This window comes from Castor canadensis, chromosome 1 (genome assembly GCF_047511655.1).
Source record: "Castor canadensis chromosome 1, mCasCan1.hap1v2, whole genome shotgun sequence".
Lineage (NCBI taxonomy): Eukaryota > Metazoa > Chordata > Mammalia > Rodentia > Castoridae > Castor > Castor canadensis.
Genome location: NC_133386.1, coordinates 64,694,264 through 64,715,492, shown reverse-complemented (window position 1 = coordinate 64,715,492; position 21,229 = coordinate 64,694,264). Strand labels below are relative to the sequence as shown.

The following is a 21,229-nucleotide window of genomic DNA, read 5'->3' as shown; positions in this document are numbered from 1 at the left end:
AATTTTTTAAATTCCCATTAAAAGGTGTTTGTGCACCAGTAAATCAACTGGTGATTTACTGAGAGAGGACTTTTCCATTTTGAAGTACAGATAGCCAAATCGAGAAGAATATACAATAGTGAGGAGCAGAGGAAGAGACATATGACCTCAGATTCACAATAAAAACTGGAGCTAAAATATGGTGGAAAGGAACATCTCAGTATACTGGTTTCTTGTCTTTTTCCTGTTAGTACTTACTGGAGAGGGAAACAACAAAAACTCTTTAGAAAATGGAGATGCTTCCCCTAAATATAACCAAAACAGATCTTGAAAGCAAATGCATTACTAGTTACATAACAGCAAAGAAGTGTTTAAATAGAAATAATGACGAAAAAGAGTTTTATTAAGAATCCTACAAAGTTCACTCCTTTGAGCTATTACATAGTGGAGTCAAACATACATAAATATTCCAATCCCAGTCCTGCTATTTTTTGGATATTTGGGTATACCTGAACAGGTTGTTCAACCTTGCTGCACCTCCAACTCTTAAGGTATAAAATGGAAACAATAATATAGTTATATTACTGAAAAGTCCAAATGGTCTCTTAATGATCAAATAATAAATGTAGCAAGGTTTATAATTTCTTAAGCTGATACATTTCCATTTTGTTGAGTTTTAAGCTCAAACCCACCTAAATATAAAGACATGTGAATCCACACCCCTGATTATACTTTTTAATAACTCAGAAGGCTTGTGAGTTTTTTTTCCATTCAACCTCTAACCTGGTGTGACTCACTCTCAGAGCCTGTACTACTCCACTCCTGTATTTTCACAAGCATTATTGGATGTCTGTGCATATCCTACCAGGAGTGTGTATGTATAGGAGAGAGGAGAGAGAGAGAGAAAGATAGAATGAGACTATGAATGAGCTATTTAATGAATATCCCATTTAAGGAATACAGTGTATCTGCTCCTGATAGTTGCTTTAGTCCTTTTATATGAAAACCATAACATTCTACAAATGTTTATCATTAGCACTAATGAATCTTAATCAGGATTCACTCTAAAAATTTTTAAAGTTCAACTATTCAATGAAATAAAATTAAACAATGTATATTCTACTTACTAATCTAAAAACTCAAGTATATGTTTCTGGAAAAAAATTCTCTCTGGCTAGACAAAACAACCTAAAACATCATTTACTTATTTAAAACTATAGTGGAGTGCCTACCAATTTTATCTAAGACTATCATATCTATTTAAAATACCTAGCATCCATAACAAATGGACTCTTTCACCATTGGAGGTCAAGTCAAAGCACATGGGCACTGTCAGATTTTAATTTACCTCAATGTGGGGAGTGGGAACTAGATATAACCAAACTTATTGCTCAATTTCAAAACTCTTATTTATTCTTTACAACCACTTATTGCACCCATAAAATTGTTTAAATAGAAATAATGACTACTTCAGCATGTAGTCCTATACTACTTATAGAATATAAATAGATTCAACAAAGACACAATAAAACTGAAAGAATACAATACAGAACCAGAGAACTACTTGTTCCTAAATATTACAATGATTCCTTCTCCCCTTTCTCTGACTTTCTGCAAGACCTAAACTCACAGAGAAAGTTTCTCAGATTAGTGGTAATATACTTTTCGTATGACTAATTATCCTGGTTTTCTCAGGACTAAAAATCATGGTTTGGGGCACTAAAACCCCTGGCCAGGCAAAGTGGGATAATCAATCATCTGACTTATTCCAATAATTACATATTTATGTATCTCCAAAAAAGCTTCAACTAACACCATTAAAATACTAGTTATATTACAAAAGTATACTGCACAGTGTTAGAATAAGCTTTACCACATTATGAGGAAGACATGTCAATTGAGAAGTCATCTTTCAAGCAAATAAGAGTTTCCTCTATTTAAAATAAAAATTTGGGCTGGGGATTTCGTTCACTGTAAGAGCATGTACATAGCATAAAAAAGGCTTTGGGTTCGAAAAAGAAAAAAAAAATCAAAATTATAGGGAGTCAATTCCCTCTCAAAAAAAAAAAAAAAACCTATTAATTTCCAAAAAAATTCAAGTATTTAGAGGGCTTTCAATCTTCCAATAAGCAAATTTTCAATGGAATAGATAATGACAGATGCTCCTGTTGTCCCTAACTAGTGTGGCGATATCTATATATTTATCCATATTAGCTTTCAGAGTTTCTTAAAAAATATTCGCAATTAAAAGCAAGCTGAAGCAAGCCAGAAATTCATGATATTAGCATTGCAAGGAAGTTTAGAAATTATTAAATACAAAAGAAACAGAGGTCCAGAAGAAAATTTACAAGTTAATTTTCAAACTAAAGCTCCCAGTTACTGACTCAGATGCAGTAACTATAAATAGAAAATTAACACGATCTTAACTTTATTGATTGTTTTTCTTAAACTTGGTTTTAACTAAGCAAAGTTAAGGCATTAAGACTGACTTAAAGCCAGGCATGGTGACACATGTCTATGAATCCAGCACTTAGGATATGGAAGCAGGAGGATCTTGAGTTCCAAGCTAGCCTGGCCTATACAAAGCAAGACCCTTTCTCGAAAAAAAAGAAAAAAAAAAAAAAAAGACAGCATGGCACAATGGCTCACCCTGTAATCCCAGCTGCTGGGGAGTCAGAGATCAGGAGGATCATGGTTCAAGGTCAGCCAGGGCAAAAATTTAGTGAGAACTCCATTTCAGTAAGTCAGGCATGGAGGCACAGTCCTGTCACCCCAGTTATGTGGCAGGCATAGGTAGAAGAATCACCATCTGAGGCTAGCCCTGGGCAAAAATGTGAAACTCTACATGAAAAATAATTAAAGCAGAACATGTCTGAGGGAATGGCTCAAGTAGCACAGCACTTGCCTAATAAGCACAAGGTCCTGAGTGCATATCCCAGTACAAAAAAAAAAAAAAATGACTGAATGAAAAACTGCTGCAAATGAGCACTGTATTGTATACTTATGTAACAACCACTTTTCTGTGAATCCCTACATTCCTAAGATTGAAAATGCACGTAAGAATCTTTCTGAGTTACGAAATCCATATGCTTACTGGGGCTGGAATGTGGCTAATATGGTAGAATACCTGTCCAACAAGCATAAAGCCCTGAGTTCAAACCCCAGAACCATCAAAAAAAAGTGAAGGCCAATTAAAATGATGTAGGAAAAAATAAATTTAAATAAACTTTTACAGTGATTAGGAGCAAGATTCTAAAAAAAGAACAGTAGGTTTACTGTTTTTGACAGAACTTATGTTTGCAAAATTCATTAGCATTCTAAGCTCATAATTAGTAACATTTATATAATAACTAAATGAATTTATGTATATCTGTGATCAGGGGTGGAAGGAATGGAAAGGATACCAAGGGGCAAAGAGGATGGAAGTACTCTGCATATATATATGAAAACACATAAGGAAACCCACAAAATACTGTGAAAGACAGGGGAAGAGGGTGGGGGAGGATAAGAACATAATGGAGGAAATGAACTTGTTCAAGGTACACTGTATGCATGTACGGAATTATCACAATGAAATCCCCTATATTATTAATGTATGACAAATCAAAAAAAAGAAAATTTCAAACAATTGATACTGATTTTCAAAGGTAAAGCTACTATATGTATACAGACATAAAGCAATCTTACACTACAGTATTTCTTCATTCTTCTTCAAGGTTTAAACAATCTTCATTAACAAAAAGGTAATTTATTTCCCAACTTTAAAAACTATCCTTAATTTTCCATAGGGTCTTATATAAATGACAACTTATATTACAAAACTTTACAGAGCTACAATACAGTGTGCAATAAATATGTGATGAACAGCACATTTAAAACTATTTTAAAAGGAGGTCAAGTCTGACCTCTGGGCCATGAAGCACTGTATTAACAGCTCTGCAGAAAGAAAAATGATAAGGTATGAAATGAGTGCTCAGAAACTAGGACTTTATCAGTTAGAATATGATTCAAGCCTGTAAGACAAATTGCTCAGCAAGGCAAGTCACCTTCCTGCTGTGATGAGGATGTAGTTGAATTTCCAATGCCAGTGACTATCTCCTTCATCGTGTCTCCGGTTTGATACCATACAGTCAAGGAATGGCTTATAGTTCTGAAGTATCAACTACTTATTTTGAATACATTTTGTCAAAGTCACGAACTAAGATAATTATCTTTGTCCTTTAACTGACAAGCTCAGTATTAAAAATAAAAATCTTAAAAAGATATTCACTAATGGGAACTACTAGGTGTTGACCCTTCAAAGAATGATTCTATTTCAGGTTTTTAATAAGTAAATTGGTTGTTATTTAAATCACTTAATAGTTTGCTTGGCTTTTATAAATAAAAATCATAACATAAAATTGGAGCAAACTCTGCAAATTTATCTCATTTTAATTTCATACCTGTACACCAACAGACTGTTTCAGCAATTCTTCTACTAAGTTCCAATTTGATTCTATTTGTCTCTAAAAAATGGAGAGAAAATTGTTTCATCAAAATTGTGTTTGATTATATACATGTTTAGAATTGTGGTATACCAAATAAAATATGAAATACATTTTATCCATCAGTAGAAATCATTGAAATTTCCTTCTGCCTAGCAAGTGCAAGGCCTGAGTTCAAAACCCAGTACCACTAGGAAAAAAAAAAAAGAAACCATTGCCATTTTTTGAACTTTCAATATTATTTTGGCAATGAGTCGGTTGAGCCTTGGTAGAAAAAGAATCTTCAATTAGTCCAATCCAATATATACCTTACCAAGAGTTATTTTATTAAAAATATTGCTTCTATAATATTATAGTTAATATTTCTACCATCAGATATAATGAAACCACAAAACTTTTTTGAAGTTTTTATGACAAGCAAGCATTCTTTCCTCCCACCTTACACATTCATAATGGTCTTAAGACAGTTTACCTTATTAAATAAAGTAACTGAAACTTTTATAAAGAAAATAAGTAAAAGCTTTAGAGTACTATCTTCATTTAGTCAATGGTCACCTACCTGGCAACCTACCTGGCTGATTTCAATCTATAGTTTTTCTCTGTAATGAATAGTAACTATGAGTATAATGATTTTCAGTGAGTTCTGTGAATCCTGCAAATTATGAAACCTGAGGATAGTTTTAAGAACCCTCAAGCTTGCAATTAGAGTCAGAAGTAGAGAGAGTTATTATGTCTTGAGCCCTGAAACTTGGTAGGGTGGCCTTAAAACTCCTTCAAGAAAGGAGACCATTTTGCTCTATCAATACTATATGTAGATTATTATTTCCTTAAAACACCTTTCCCACTTCACAGAAAACAAAATGAAGTTTCAAGAAGATCATATATGCACAAGTCAGAGAATGGATTCAAGTCCAAGTTGGTCTGGCTCCAAAGCCAGTGCTCCTTCTATTATACAATGTACCGGTAACTGGTATTTTTCCTTCGGAAAACTTCTCACAGATTTCAGCAATCTTTTTAAAATTTTTTTTCATATATGACCCTTTATTTTTTAGATTATCATTTTATTTCTTTTTCAAATAGGGTACATTAATTGTACAAAAGGGTTTCATTATATTTCAATACATGCATATAATATACTTCGATCAAATTCACGCCCCTTGTTACTTTTTCTTATAAACCCTCCCCCACTTTTAACGAATCTCATTTATTCTATTTTCACACAAGCATATGAAATACTTTGATCCTACTCATATCCTCCCTTCACCTTCTCCCCCCGCCATACACAAACAGTTCCTATCTTACATTCACGTCATTTTTTTCTAGGTCTAGATTCCACATATGGGAGAAAACATTTGATATTTGTCTTTGATATTGTACCTTATTTCATTTAACATGATGATTTCCAGCTCCATCCATTTTCCTGCAAATGACATAACTTTATTCTTCTTTATGGCTGAATAACACTTGCGTGTGTATGTGTATATACTCATTCTTTAAAAAAATTTTTTAGCATATAAGAGTTGTACAGAGGGATGCATTGTGATGTTTATATATGTGCTAACAATATGTCTTACTTAGATTGACCCTCCATTGTTCTCCCTTTCTCCCCTCCCCATTCCTTAGAACAACTTCAACTGGTTTCACTGTTCTATTTTCATATGGATATAAAATACATCCACCATATTCACTCTTTTTCCTCCTTTCCTTGTGCCCACCCACCTCCCACTGGTACCAGCCCTGGAAAGGACTTATTTTTCCCTCTTGCCCTTTATTTTTGTTTTTATAAGTATATATTGATAGTCTAAGGGGATTTTGCCTTAGTATGTCAAGCCTGTATATACCATGCTTTAATCAACTTAACCTCCTCCCCCCTCCATTACTTACTCATTATCTATCACATGTTCCCCTAATAATCAACAGCTTACAGTATAATATATTATGTTGTATTCATACATGGAAGAGTTGTTTCAATTCACTAACATTTTCTTTAACCCCCCACCCCGTAGTCAGCTTAGACAGACTCGCTAATGTAATTTTGTTCTCTCTCTCTCTCACTATTTATCTTATATATTCACTTTTTATGCATTCATCACTTGAAAGTCACCTAGGCTGATTGCATAGTTTGGCTATTGTGAATAGTGCTGCTGTAAACATGGGTGTGTAGGTATCTTTAATATATATATATATATATATATATATATATATATATATATATATACTTATATTCTCCCAGATATATGCCCAGAAATGGTAATAAAGCAATCTATTTTTATATCATTCTTTTTAATGTCTCCACTAGAAATATAAAATAGATTCCCTCTTTCCAATTATGGTGACTAGAAAGCCTGGTGCAACTCTCATTTGAAGGATGTATTATACTCCTTTTATTTGGTTGCCATTTCAGATGTTTAAAAACAAAAGCATCAACTAGCCTGATTGTCTTATATTCTTGGCAGAGAAAGTACTCTTAAAACACCCCTGTAATGCCCAAAAGTCACTTTCCTCTTTACCTGTATTTGGTTTTAAAACAGATGACCAGGATTGTGAGTGGATAATACACTCTCATCCAGGTTAACAGAAAAGCATCAAACAGAAATGTATGAAAAGCTAAAGCTTCTGAGAAGTGAGATAACAAAGTTTTCTTGTAAGCTGATATACAAAACCCAAGTTACAAAAGCTTTTTACAATAAAAATCATGTCTGAAACCTATTAAAAATATAAGATTGCATATTAACCTCAGGGTAAATCAGTTCAAATTTAAAGACTGAAACATTCCCATGCAGTCACAAAACTAGAGATATCTTCTTGTGAAGACCATAGGACTAAACATTATTGCTTCCTATAATCACTCACATAATTCTTTAGTGGAACAAAGCATGCTAACTGCATACCCATTCTCTTTAGTGTAGTTGGCTATGCTAATATAAAGAGGAAAAAAGAATTTAAGCAGTTTTCAAAATTCAGATCTAAATATATCCCAGATAAATTAACATCCTATGTAATTGCTCTAAAAGAATGAACCAATATACCTTTCTGTTCATAGATTAGGATGACCATGTCAAACAGAGACAATTTTTGGAGAAATATGAAAACTCACTGATAGGATGAATGGGTAACAGAAATAAACTGGGACTATCCTTAGTAAACGAGAACAGATGGCTATTGTACCAAAGAAGTATTTATACAGGCAATCCTTGAGAGAACTAAAATATCAAGTTTTTCTAAGTGATAAAATAGAATGACATTTAATCTCTGTGTATCTCAATTTCCTTACCTATAAAATGGACTTATCATCCTCTCCCCTACTTCATAACACTTCCCTGATATTAAAAATTGAATAATTCCTGTGAGGTATTAAATACTTTGCAAATGTAATATGCATTTCACATCAAATAAAACCTATTAATAACTGAAGGGCTTAAGTTTTTCTTTAACTGCCACTGATAGGAAAAGTCTTTAAGAACTCACATGAAAAACAAGGTTTATTTTACATGTACACATACAATATATGTTCACATACAGATACATTACTATCCTTACTATTTTTGTCATTTAAAATGTTCTTTTTTGAAGATGGCTTTTTAAAAATCTTCTACATAATTTAAAGAATTAAGATTTTAAGAAATATAAGTATCTTGATTGGCAAAAGAAAATCACATGGGAATTGTGGGCAAGTATTAAAAGACACAAATTAAGATATTTTAAACACACATAAATTACTTATTATCTTGTTTCAGTACTAATAAAAGTAATAATCTTCTGAGTATTCTGAATGAAACAGATGAGATTTCAGCAATGCATTCTTGGTGGTTATACTGGTGCAATTCAACAATACAACAGTAATGGTAACAATATATATTAATGTGGCTAGATTAGCTACCACACTAGGAATACCCGAGGGTCCAATATCAACCATTATTGAAATATAGAACTCATTCCATTGTTACTGCAGCTCTCTTAAGCATTAATAACCAAAAAGCCCGTTCCTTGAATCAAAAGGCAATACCATCTTTCTCACATGTATTGTCTCATTGACACTTACAACACACATAATAGAAACTCAGAAGTGCTTACCTATTTATGATATTTATATACACTGATTAAAAATGAAGAACATGTAACTGGAGGAATTAGGGGGAAAGGAAAAGAAATGAAAATGTTTATATTAGGATCTTAGAATGATTCACAATTTTTTGCAGGCAGCTAGTAGGGATTGAATCCAGGGTCTTGTGTTCACTAGGAAAGTGCTTTATTACTTGAACCATACCCCCAGAATTCCTGCTCATATTTTTTAATTTTGTTTTTGCAATAGGATCTTGCTAGCTTTGCCTATTATGGTCTTGATCGCACGATTCTCTTCCCTCTGCCTCCCTAGTAGAGGGGATTACAGGAGCGTACTGCATCATGCCTATAGGTAAATTTTTTTAGTTCCTTTAATGTTGTTGTAATGTTCTAACATTAAAGACGTAAAACATTACCATATTAACTCCACAAAAACACTTAATGAAAGGACTAGTGTAGTAATAATAACAATTGCTAAAATAGGTGTGTTTATTCCATATTAGTTTGGAAAATACAGAAACAAAGGACACAATTCTCTGTGAAAAGTTAATTCTATTGATACCTCAATACACTAATAGTGAGTTATATGTGACATTCTCAAGAGCATTTTCTGACTTATTTAAATAACTTTATCTTGAGATTTACTAAGAGGACATTAATTGTTAGAGGAATCATTTCAAGGACTTTTAGAGGTTCTTTCCTTTTTTATGATGATGTAGATGCTGTATCAGTGCTAATTAATCCTCAGATTCTATCAAATGAATCCAAGGGCTGAGTCTGCTCAATACCTCAACAGGGAAAATCTGCTAAGCCCACCAAAGAATATGTTCCATTAAAATATTCAAAGCAATGTTTCTATACCTCATAGAGAATAAAAACCAAAAAACTTTTAAAAAATAAAGACTCCTAAATTCCAAACCAGAGTGCTAAATCAGGATCTCCAGAGATGAGGCCTAGAAGTCTGAATTTTATGGAGCTGATAGGCTGATATAACTCTATTCACCTGGCGTGGAAGAAATTATATACAAGTAGAGCTTCAAATATACATCTCCCAGATGCTTCTATTCATAGGGCTCTTGTAGTAACACAGCAAAATAAAAATGCATCTAACTAGAAATTTAGCTCTAGTTAAAATCTCTTGTCTTCCTATTTGAAATGAACTTGATGGTGGTTCAATACATTGAAATGTCTTTGGGAAAAGTATCTTGAAAGAAATGTCATTCTGAAGAAATACTTTCATTACATTAAACACAGAAAGAAGTTAATTCATTTCTGAAGATAAATGCTTTTCCTTTGCCAATCTTGCAGATTTAGGAATGAAAATTAATCTTTGGAACAATCCAATACATGATTTTTGAATGAAGGAAAAAGGGCTAAAAAAACTTAAGTAATTTACTCAAAGCCACACAACTACTTAGAAACGAAGCCAGGACTGCAAATCATCAAGTCTTCTCTAAATTGCTTTCCTTTAATTAAAAAATAAAAACAGAAGCTTTACAACTTTTCAAGATATTTATAGAAGGTTTGTGGATACTTATAGAAACATTATAGATAAAAAGAATTTATTACTATAGGACTATGATCTCGTTTTTGCTGTTTCTGCTCATTTACTTTGGATCTGTCTTAAAAAAAAAAAAGCATGTTAATTGATAATATAAGAAAAATTTTTTAAAATGTGCTCTTACCATTTCATCTGCTACTCCATGGCGATCAAACTGGTAAAATGATGCTATATGAGTAACAATCCACCAACTAAAACCTAATGGATCCCTGGACTGAATTATAGGCACAGAAGGTCTTCTTTGGTCACTGGATTTCTCAAAGAGTGTCTTAAGCAGTTTATTCAACCAGTTCCATAATGACTATAGAAAAAGAGGTAACATAATTCAGTTAAATTAAGACACTACTCTAATGACTATAAACTTAAGATTTTTTCCTTCATTTTTATAATGACACACATACATAAGAAAGAGAATATCAACTATGAACCTTAATGTATTTTGTGCTCTAAATGTATCTCTTCTACATAGCTTACAGATTGTTCAGATAATACTTTTAAATATAGTTTTAAGTAATCCATTTATAACAATTTAGTTCTAAATCAACAACTTTATTTTATATTTTTATTTGTAAATTATTGTATCCACCAACAACTTCTTAGGTTGAATACTTCCTCTACTAGCTTGGAAGTTAAATGGTGTTCTCTTTTTTTCAGTGATAACTTTACAAATAGCAGCATATATTCAAATTTCTTGGTAAATAAACACACATCTACTCTTTAGACAAAGCAAAAACCTTAAAAGACTAACTCACTGAGGCCTCTAGGCAATTTATATTCTATTATCACTTTGTATTTTATTTTTTTAATCACACCAAACTATATTATTTTTCATACAAAATATTTACTACTTTGTTAGCTCTATATTTATTCCCAAATCAGGGATCTCCCATTCTAACATCACTGTATCTTTTAGGATTCTTTTCAATTTTACTCCATTGAAAATGTCTTTATTTCACATCACTCCTCTTTTTTGGAGGTACTGGGGTTTGAACTCAGGGTCATGCACTTGCTAGGTACACCCTCTATTACTTGAGCCACACCTCCATTCTTTTCCTTTTGTTATTTTTGAAATAGGTTATCACATTTACATTCAGGCCAGACTGAACCTCGATTCTCATATTTATACTCCCCATTATAGCTGGAATGACAGGCATGTGCCACCACATCCAACTACTGATTGAGATAGAGGTCTTGCCAACTTTTTGCTTGGGCTGGCTTTAAACCACAGTCCTCCCAATCTCTGCCTCCCAAGTGGCTAGGATACAGGTGTGAGCCACCATGGCACCCTTTCATATCTCTCTTGAAAGACTTTGCCTGGGTGAAGAGCGATGCTTTACTATAATAAAGACAGTATTCCCACTGGCCTCTGCTATTAAGAAGTCAGTTATCTAATTTTCACTCTTGAAGGTAATACATTTTTCTTTCTGATGCTTTTAATCTCTCTGTCTTTAATAATCTGTGATTTCATTACAATGTATCTTGTTGTCTTTTTCATTTTGTTGACAGTAAGCAGGTTCTTTGGGTTTTTTGATCTGATTAGCATTCACTAACAATGGAAAACTTTCAGTCTGTTTTTCCTCAAATGTTTTCTCTGTTCCACTCCATTTCTAACTACAATTAGAAGTATATTCATCAGCCATCCTCTTTATTCTTCCTGTCTCTTAACCAGTCTTTCATATTTGCAATCTATCTCTTTGTGCTGTATTGCACATAATCAACCTCATTCATAGTTCCTCTGCTATACCATTATGAGGTGATCAGAAACTGAACTTAGCTGCCATGTCCCTTCAACTTCCCTGAATCTGCATCACTTTCTCAGATTATGTTACCATTTACAACCTTAACATTTATGAAATTATTTATATTTGGCCATTCTCTCTTTATCATTACATTAAGTACTTTTGGCAAGAAAGCCACAGAAATCTTTTTGCTCTTTCAGTGCATCAGATGAGGGCTTCATGATATCAATTTATTCTGTTACTGGTTAATTTCAATTATTTGGATAAGGTGGTTTACACCAGATTTTTGAACACTATAAAGCTACTGTTTTCCTTTTGTAGGTGATAAGTATTATGTGGAGATACTTACCAAACTATATTAATATCATATTTAACCTCAGAGTATGTAGTCAAACAACAGATTCTATTAAAGTTACCTATGTTAGTACTCCCAATTCCTACAGAGTTTTATCCACTTTAAATATAGTTAAGATTCAGTTGTTTCTCTTTATATTCCATTGAGTACACCTTCCAAACATGTTGGTGGTTTTAAATTTGGAGCATACAAAACAGCATGATTCCAAAATCACAGCAACACAAAACTCACATTCAAATCCTTCCAATCCATTGTCACCAAGCAATTTCCACTTCTACCACCAATATGAGACTGGGAAGAATCCAACATTACAGCTAGGGCAGGGAATCAGAAATCCTAAGCTCCGTGACTCCAGAAACCATCTTGAGACATTGGAGCTACACTTGTGTAATTCTGACTACTTCTAGCCAAAATAATAACCCCCATAACAGCAGGTGCACATAAAATTCAAAACTGACCCTTAAATCAGCCTTTAATTGCACCTAATGCATGAGCGGCACAGCCAAAAAAGCCCCCTGGCTGTTTCTCTCTTTTTTTTTTTCTTTTCTTTTTTCCTCAACAAGCAGAAGACAGAGTATCAATCATAATCGAACTCTGTGATATCCTGGATCCCTAGCCCATGGAAAGCCTCCCTATGCTGCACCATTTCTCCCACCAGCCAGTTTCAAAGCTGCTTGTGTGCATCTGCAGAAGAAACAGGTAATCACACACCACACGCGACTCCCACTCAAGAGCTGTGAAAAGAATATGCAAGAACTCAGTGACTCCATCAAAAGACCAAACCTGAGAATCATGGACAATGAAGAAGAAGAAGAGGTGCAAGCCAAAGTGATACATAATATATTAAATAAAACAATAACAGAAAATTTCCCAAATCACGAGAAAGTTTTGTCCCATTTGAGTACAGGAAGCCTCCAGGACACCAAACACATTTGACCAAAAGAGAACCTCCCATAGCATATTATTAACACAATAACCACAGAGAACAGAAAAAGAATATTGAAGGCTATAAGAGAGAAAGAACAAATAACATATAAAAGTAAACCTTCACATCAGATTTCTCAAGAGAAACCTTAAAAACAAAAAGGGTATGGAGTGAGGTATTTTGGGCACTGAATGAAAATAACTTCAACCCTATGATACTCTGCCCAGCAAAACTATTATTCAAAATTGATGGAGCAATAATAAAAATCTTCCACAATAAACAGAAACTAAAACAGTATTATGACCACCAGGCTGCCACTAACAGAAGATTCTACAAGGAATTCTGTACACAGAAGATGAAAGTAAACAAAATGATGAGAGGATGGGAAGCATCAAACCACAAGAGAAGAAAAGACAAATAACCAGAGAGTAGCACTGATTCCACTGCACACAATCAAATCCTTAAACAACAAAAGTAACTAAATGGCAGAAATCACCACATACCTATCAATATTAACACTGAATGTTAATGGACTCACTCCCCTACAAAAAGATACCCTTTGGCAAACTACATTAAAAAGGAAGATCTGACAATCTGTTGTTTACAACAGACCCATCTTATTAAAAGAAATGAACACTGGTTTAGGGTGAGAGGCTGGAAGGAGATTTATCAAGCCCCTGAAAACGGGTAGGAGTAGCAATACTTATATCAAACAAAGTAGACATCAAACTTACATTGGTCAAACAAGACAAGGATGGCTACTTCATACTAATAAAAGCGTCAATACATCAAAAGGAAAAAACAATTATCAACCTTATGCACCCAATGACAGGGCACCCAATTTCATCAAACCTAAACCAAAGGACTTAAAAGCACATACAGTCTCCAACACGGTGATAGTGGGAGACTTTAATACCCCTCTATCACCAATAGTTAGGCCATTCAAACAAAAAAATCAAAAAAGAAGTCCTAGAACTAAAGGATACCATAGATCAAATGGACCTAACTGATGCCTACAGAATATTTCATCCAACAACATCACAATAAACATTCTTCTCAGAAGCTCATGGAATTTTCTCCAAAACAGATTACATCTTAGAGCACAAAGCAAGCCTCAGCAAATATAAGAAAAAAGAAATAACCCCCTGCATTCTATCTGATCACAATGCATTAAAACTAGAACTCAACAACAAAAACAACAGGAGAAAATGTACAAATAATTGGAAGCTGAATAACACATTGCTCAATAATCAGTGGGTCATAGAAGAAATATGAAAGGAAATCAAAAGGTTACTGGAAGTTAATGAAAATGAAAACACCACCTACCAGAACCTAGAGCACACAACTAACTTTCTAACAGGAAAGTTAATAGACATGAGTGCATATATTAAAAGGACAGAAACATCTCAAAATAAATGACCTAATGCTACATATCAGACTTCTAGAAAAACAAGAACAACCAAAACCCAAAACAAGCAGAAGGAGAGAAATAATAAAAATAAGGGCCAAAATTAATGAAATACAAACCAAAAAAATCATACAAAGAATCCACAGAAAAAGAAGCTGGTTCTTTGAAAAATTAAACAAGATTAACAAGCCCCTGGAAAATCTGACTAAAATGAGGAGGAAAAAGACCCAATTTAGTAAAATCAGAAATGAAAAAGAGGAGATAATAACAAACACCAAGGAAATCCAGGGAATCAACAGAGACTACTTTAAGAACCTATATTCCAATAAATTGGAAAATCTTGAAGAAATGGACAAATTTGTACATACTTTTGACCATTCAAAATTGAACCAAGAGGATATTATTCACCTAAACAGATCTATAACATGTAATGAACTTGAAGCAGCAATAGAGTCTCCCAAAAAAGAAAAGTTCAGGATCTGTGGAGTCTGTGCTGAATTCTACCAGACCTTCACAGAAGAACTAATACCAACACTCCTTAAATTTTTCCATGAAATAGAAAGAACACACCTAACTTATTCAATGAAGCCAGTATTACACTCATCCACAAATCAGACAAGGACACATCCAAAAAGGAGAAGTACAGGCCAATCTCCTTAATGAACATTGATGCAAAACTCCTCAATAAAATAATGGCAAACTGAATTCAACAGCATGTTAGAAAGATCATCACCATGACCAAGTCGACTTCATCCCAGGGATGCAGGGATGGTTCAACATACACAAATCAGTAAGTGTAACACAGCACATTAATAAAAGCAAAGACAAAAACCACTCAAAAATCATCTCAATAGAGGCAGGAAAAGCCTTCAATAAGATTCAACACCATTTCATGATAAAAGCTCTAAGAAAACTAGGAATAGAAAGAACATACCTCAACATTATAAAGGCTATATATGACAAATCTATAGCCAATATCAAACTTAATGGGGAAAAACTGAAACCATTTCCCCTAAAATCAGGAATGAGACAAGATGTCCAATCTCCCCACAACTATTCAACATAGTCCTGTAATTCCTAGCCAGAGCAATAAGGCAAGAAGAAATAAAAGGAATACAAACAGGTAAAGAAATAGTCAAAGTATCCCTGTTTGCAGACAACATGATTCTATACCTCAAAGACCCAAAAAACTCCACTCAAAGACTCCTAGATACCATAAATAGCTTCAGCAGTGTTGTAGGATACATCAATTTACAAACACCAGAAGCTTTTCTATATACCAACAATGAAGAAATTGCAAAAGAATATAGAAAAACAATTCCATTTACAATACCCTCAAAAAAATCAATTTTTACCTAGGAATAAACTTAATAAAGGATGTAAATGACCTCTTCAAGGAGAACTACAAACCACTGAAGAGATCCAAGAAGACTACAGAAGGTGTAAAGATCTCCCATGCTCATGGATTGGCCGAATCAACATAATAAAAATGGCTATACTACTAATGTCAGTAAGTTTCTTGTCTTTCCACTATTTCTTTGTATCCAACTGAACATATATATATGTGTGTGTGCATATGTATGTATATGCACATTTCCTTATTGTCTGTTTTCTTACATAAAAAGTAGCACACTATAAATACTCTTTTGTATTTTGCTTACTTTATTTAACAGTACATCCTGGAAATCACTGTTATCACTTCAGATATCTTCCTCATTCTATTGTACAACTATATATGTAATGGTTAACTTTAATATTTCTACTGGGCCACAAATTGCCTAAATATTTGACTAAATATTATACTGGGAATGTTTATGACCATTAAAATGGATGAAATTAATATTTAAGTCAGTAGAATGAATAAAGATTGCCCTCCCTAATGTGGACTGGCCTGACACAATCCACCTGGATGCCTAAATAGAAGAAAAAAGTTCTATTTTTTTTATTCTCTGCCCGACTGTCTTCAAGCTGGAATGTCAATTTTTTTCCTGTCTTTAGTCTTAGACTCAGGCTGAAACCGTATCATCAGTTTTCCTGGTTCTCCAGTTTCCAAATATACATTCCAGGACTTAGCTTCATAACCTTCTGAGCCAATTCATTATAATAAACCTCTTTATATATCTATATATCCTTCTGGTTTTATTTCTCTGGAGAACATGGACTAACACAGCAGAATACTCTGGTGTATTGAAGTACTGTGATTTGTTTAACACCTCTCCTATACACAGAAATTTAACTTGTTTCTACTACTATTTTATTATTACTAACAATGCTGAAAGAAATAACCTCATGCATATACATACCTCCAATAAATTTTTGGAGGTATACATTTAAGGTAAAATGCCAGAAGACAGCTAGAATGAAAGTGATAAATCCTTGGCTCATACTTCTTCATTAAGTCTTTTTAAATGCTTTCATTGTTGCCTTACTTCTATGTTCTTTTTGAGAAGCCTAGTGCCAGACAAATCAATCTGCTCTTACAACTTCTTTGGTCTTTCTACTGAGAGAACTTGAAGGCGTTCTTCTTTATGCATTTTTTTTTTTAACTTTGTGGTGCTTGGGATCTTGCACATGCTAGAACTAGCACTATACCTCTAAACTCTAACCCAACTCCTGTTTGTTTGACATCAGTAACTTTAGTCTCACGTGTCCTGTGATGAAATGTTTGGGGTTAATCTTATGCAATAGATCCTTTCAATACATAAATTTAGGTTTTCTTTTAATTTGTGGGAAGTTTTTTAGATTATAGTTGTGAATATTAGTTATATTCCATTGTATTGTTTTCTTCTTTAGGGATTCCATTTATATGTATGGTTATTTCATCTTTGCCTGACTTCCATTTCAAACATTCTCTCTGTAACTTTTTTTTTCTTCATCTCATTGTTAGTCCCTTAGGTATTTTTCAGCCTTTCTTTTATACCTCTTATTAAATTTTCATTTAGGTTTACAGGTAATTTGGGCTTCTTATAATTTAGTCAATTCTAATGAAACATTTTTTTGTCCTACTTTTCTCCAGGATTCAATTTAATCTTTTCATTTCATTAATTTCTGGGTTTTTTTGTTTTTGTTGTTATCTATTTAACATTTGATTACCTTATCCAAGGTGATGTTTCACATTCTTAGCTACTGTATAAATGTATTTAACTCAATGTGCAGTGTTGTTTTATAATTTTCTTCTGCTTCATAGCTCTTTCTATGGGAGAGGGTATCATCAGCTGAAGCACTCAGTTCTTTTTTAGTAACTTTATAGACATTTAGTTTCATTCTTTAGGTTTAGAATAATTTAAAGGACTTCAGAGGTATCTTCTTTATTCAAGGTGCCAAGTCACATTTCACTCATTCTCTCCTTGATTTCCTTCTTACAAGACCCCAAAATTTTCCTTCTTGGCTATGTCACTACTCAATCAGCAAGGGTACCACTACTTACTCTGTATTTCTATTGTCTAGAAACTGCCTTCATTGGCTGCCTCCTAAATTCACACATATTTTTATGCTCTTAACATATATTTAGTTATCTGACTTACAAGGAAGTTTTTCTGACAATTACTTTATACCATTTTATGATCTCTCCTCTGAGCAGTTTTCTTCAGATTCCCTTTGCTTGTTAGAAAGGCTGTGGAAGAAGCTTTGGTGATTTTTACCTTTTGTAATTTATAGCCTGGAGCAGTCCTATTTTGCAATTACACTATCAACATGTTTTCTTTGTTCTTGAAGTTCTATATTTTCTTGGGAGATTATGTGGAAAAATGTAGATTTAGGCACCCATTCAATATCCTTGCACACCAAGAAGCTAATGTCTTGAATTTTAAATATAAGTTAAGTGGTATGAACTCAAGCTGTAAATGGGCTGAACTATAATAATAAACAACACAGAAGCAATTTCAAACTTCCGCAAACTACCACATTATTAACATACAATTTTCCTTAACATTTACTTGAGTGTCTAGTTAGACAGCTGGGGTATGAGGAGGTTACCAACTTGAGTGAACATGTGCTGTGTCTTTTATTCTTGTATCCTATAATGCATAAAGTTCTCAAGTCAACACAAATCAGCAATAGCTTCTTAAGGTTACAAGGCAGCCTCAGTGTTCAACTGACCTGAGTTCCCACCTACATTTAGTATTTGGTATCTGTATTTCTTATTTTCTACTAGCTCAATCACACATTTAAATTACCTGGTATAGGATATTCAGCATGATTAGACTATTTTTAGCAAGAGGTTCAAACTGTCTTACTCTCAGGAATGAAAACTGCTAATTTGAGTGTTAAAATACAGCCGCCTACAAAGTTTATGAATGTAACTTATTTCAGTTATACAAAAAATGACAACTCTCACTACCACATAAAATGCAAAACATACAAATTATTTAGGTAAAACAATACATATTACAATGTAAATTTCTAGAATTTGACACTTCAAATTGTGCCTATTTTTCTAAAAAGCTTAAAATGTAGAAAAATGACTACTGGCAACAGGATTATATAATTTTATATGTATACATTTATGTATAAAATTACCTATTTTTATGAAATAATGCTCAGAAATACAAAATTCTCACTATAAAGACAGTTTGTAGAAAATGGACAAAATTAATGTTTATCTTATCAAAGAAATTTTAAAAATAACTGGCAAATAATCAAAGGTAAAAAAAAAAAAAAATCCCTGATTTTGTAATGAGCTGAAATTTACTGCCCAAAGGACAAGAAGAAAACTTAAAAATCTTAATAATGAGCAAAAAAGACATTAAATTTACACTTATTTGTTTTTTGCTTAAATAATGACTCAAAACAAGTATAGCACTTATAAAACTTGAGTTGTTATTAAAACTAGATAGTTGCATCCAAACTCAAAATTATGGAAAATTGAGATATACTATAAACCATTTTAGTATCATTTCACAATAAACTATGTTTATACTTCTGCCAGTGAGTATTGCTTTTCAGTAATTAAGAATACTGAAAGCTGTCTTCCCAAGCTCCAACTCAAAATCAGGTGGAAGTTAATTTCCCATCTGCCCCTTCCTGCTTCTCTTCCTCCCTCCATGAAACAAGATGCTGTATGATCTAATAGAAACTTTCATATTGACTGACTTCTAGAAACTTGTTTTTTATTTCACCCGAAATTCAAATCTGCAACATTTTCTGACTAAAATGTTTTCTGAGTTACTAGAAAGTATTAACCACTTTATCCTAAGAAATTTCTCATAGAACCAAAAAGAATATAAGAAAATAAGAATCAAATTTTGTACTACTTGATTTTTCTTATTACTAATTTAGAGTTAAAAATAAAGTAGATATTCAGTACTTAGCTAACGCTCTGTTTGGTGGTTGTTACTGCCTTACTATTTAAAAAGAACTTTTAACAAGGTTTTTCTTGGCCAAAACCCCTGAATAAATTCAATCTAACAGTTATAACAGTTGGGTGCTGGTGGCTCATCTCTGTAAATCCTAGCTACATGGGAGGTACTGACTAGGAGGACTGGAGTGGAGGCCAACCCAGGAAAACAGTTCACAAGATCCTACCTTGAAAATACTCAATACAGAAAAGGGCTGACTGAGTGGCTCAAGTGGTACAGCACCTGCCAAGCAAGTGTGAGGCCCTGAGTTCAAACCCTAGTACCACCCATGCCAAATAAAAAAAAAGAGTGACAAGAACTAAACATCAATTTACCAACTTACTTCTGAGAGAGACCATTTACTTCTGTGGTCTAGAAGATGAATGAGTAGAACCCACAATTCTTTGAAGCATGAACATGGGCAGTGATGATTCATTAATGCCTCAGAAGGCCTAACCTGTACAAAAGAACCAAAAGGAGTTATTCACAAGAGCAGCAGAATTTTACGTGCCATATATCTAATTGTTTTTTTTTTAATGTTTTTGATAAAGTTAATTATGAGAAATGACTTTTTGCTAACTTTGAAAACCAATTTCCTTTTAGAAACAAAGTATATAAGAAACTGGATTTTTTAACTTAAATGAAAACACTGTACTTTATGTATATAGTCCAGGGGTCAACAAATTTCCTTACAAAGTGCCAAACAGTAACTATTTAACATTTTCTTGGAAAAAAAAGCTGTTATAACTACTCAATTCTGCCGTTGTAGTACAACAGCAGTCATAGACAAGACTGAAAAATGGCCAGGGCTGTGATCCAGTTAATGTTTATATACAAAAACAGGTGGTATAGGTTGGGTTAAACTGAAAATCATATTTTACTAACCCAACTCTAATGAAAATATTAGAAAATAAATATGGATTCCCATAAAGCAGAGTAAAAATTCTTATGGTAATAAATATAAGTGATTTATAAAGATTAAGCAATTCCAAAATTATTTACCATGTTGCTAATAAAATATTCTCAGTAATTCTAGATAATGCAGAAAATTGACATTACATTTGCCAACATAGTTAGACTGTTGAAATGTATCTAAAATTTCACATACTACATACATATTCCCACCATAAAACACGTAAAAAATAACTGCTAAGATATCACTAGACGTCCTAGTCAGAGCAATTAGACAAAAGACAGAAATAAAAGGCATCCAAATTTGAAAGGAAGAAGTTAAATTATCCTTGTTTGCAAATGCCATGCTTTTCGTTTTTTTGAGGGGGAGGGTTAAGATAGGGTGGCCTCAAACTAACAATCCTCATGTCTCAGCCTCCTGAGTGCTGAGATTACAGGGATGTGCCACACACCTGGCTTGACATGTTA

General features: G+C 33.2%; 1 protein-coding gene across 2 annotated transcripts in view; it reads right to left on the bottom strand.

Moving 5' to 3' along the window:
- Positions 1–21,229, bottom strand: part of Mms22l (MMS22 like, DNA repair protein) — a 117,688-nt gene that overhangs the window by 82,345 nt on the left and 14,114 nt on the right. For both annotated transcript variants that reach the window (XM_074077900.1, XM_074077901.1), the window contains exons 9-11: positions 20,193–20,306; positions 10,211–10,387; positions 4,422–4,484 (exon numbers count right to left, since the gene is read on the bottom strand). In XM_074077900.1, the coding sequence (XP_073934001.1) occupies positions 4,422–4,484; positions 10,211–10,387; positions 20,193–20,306 (354 nt within the window). The remainder of the gene's footprint in view (positions 1–4,421; positions 4,485–10,210; positions 10,388–20,192; positions 20,307–21,229) is intronic.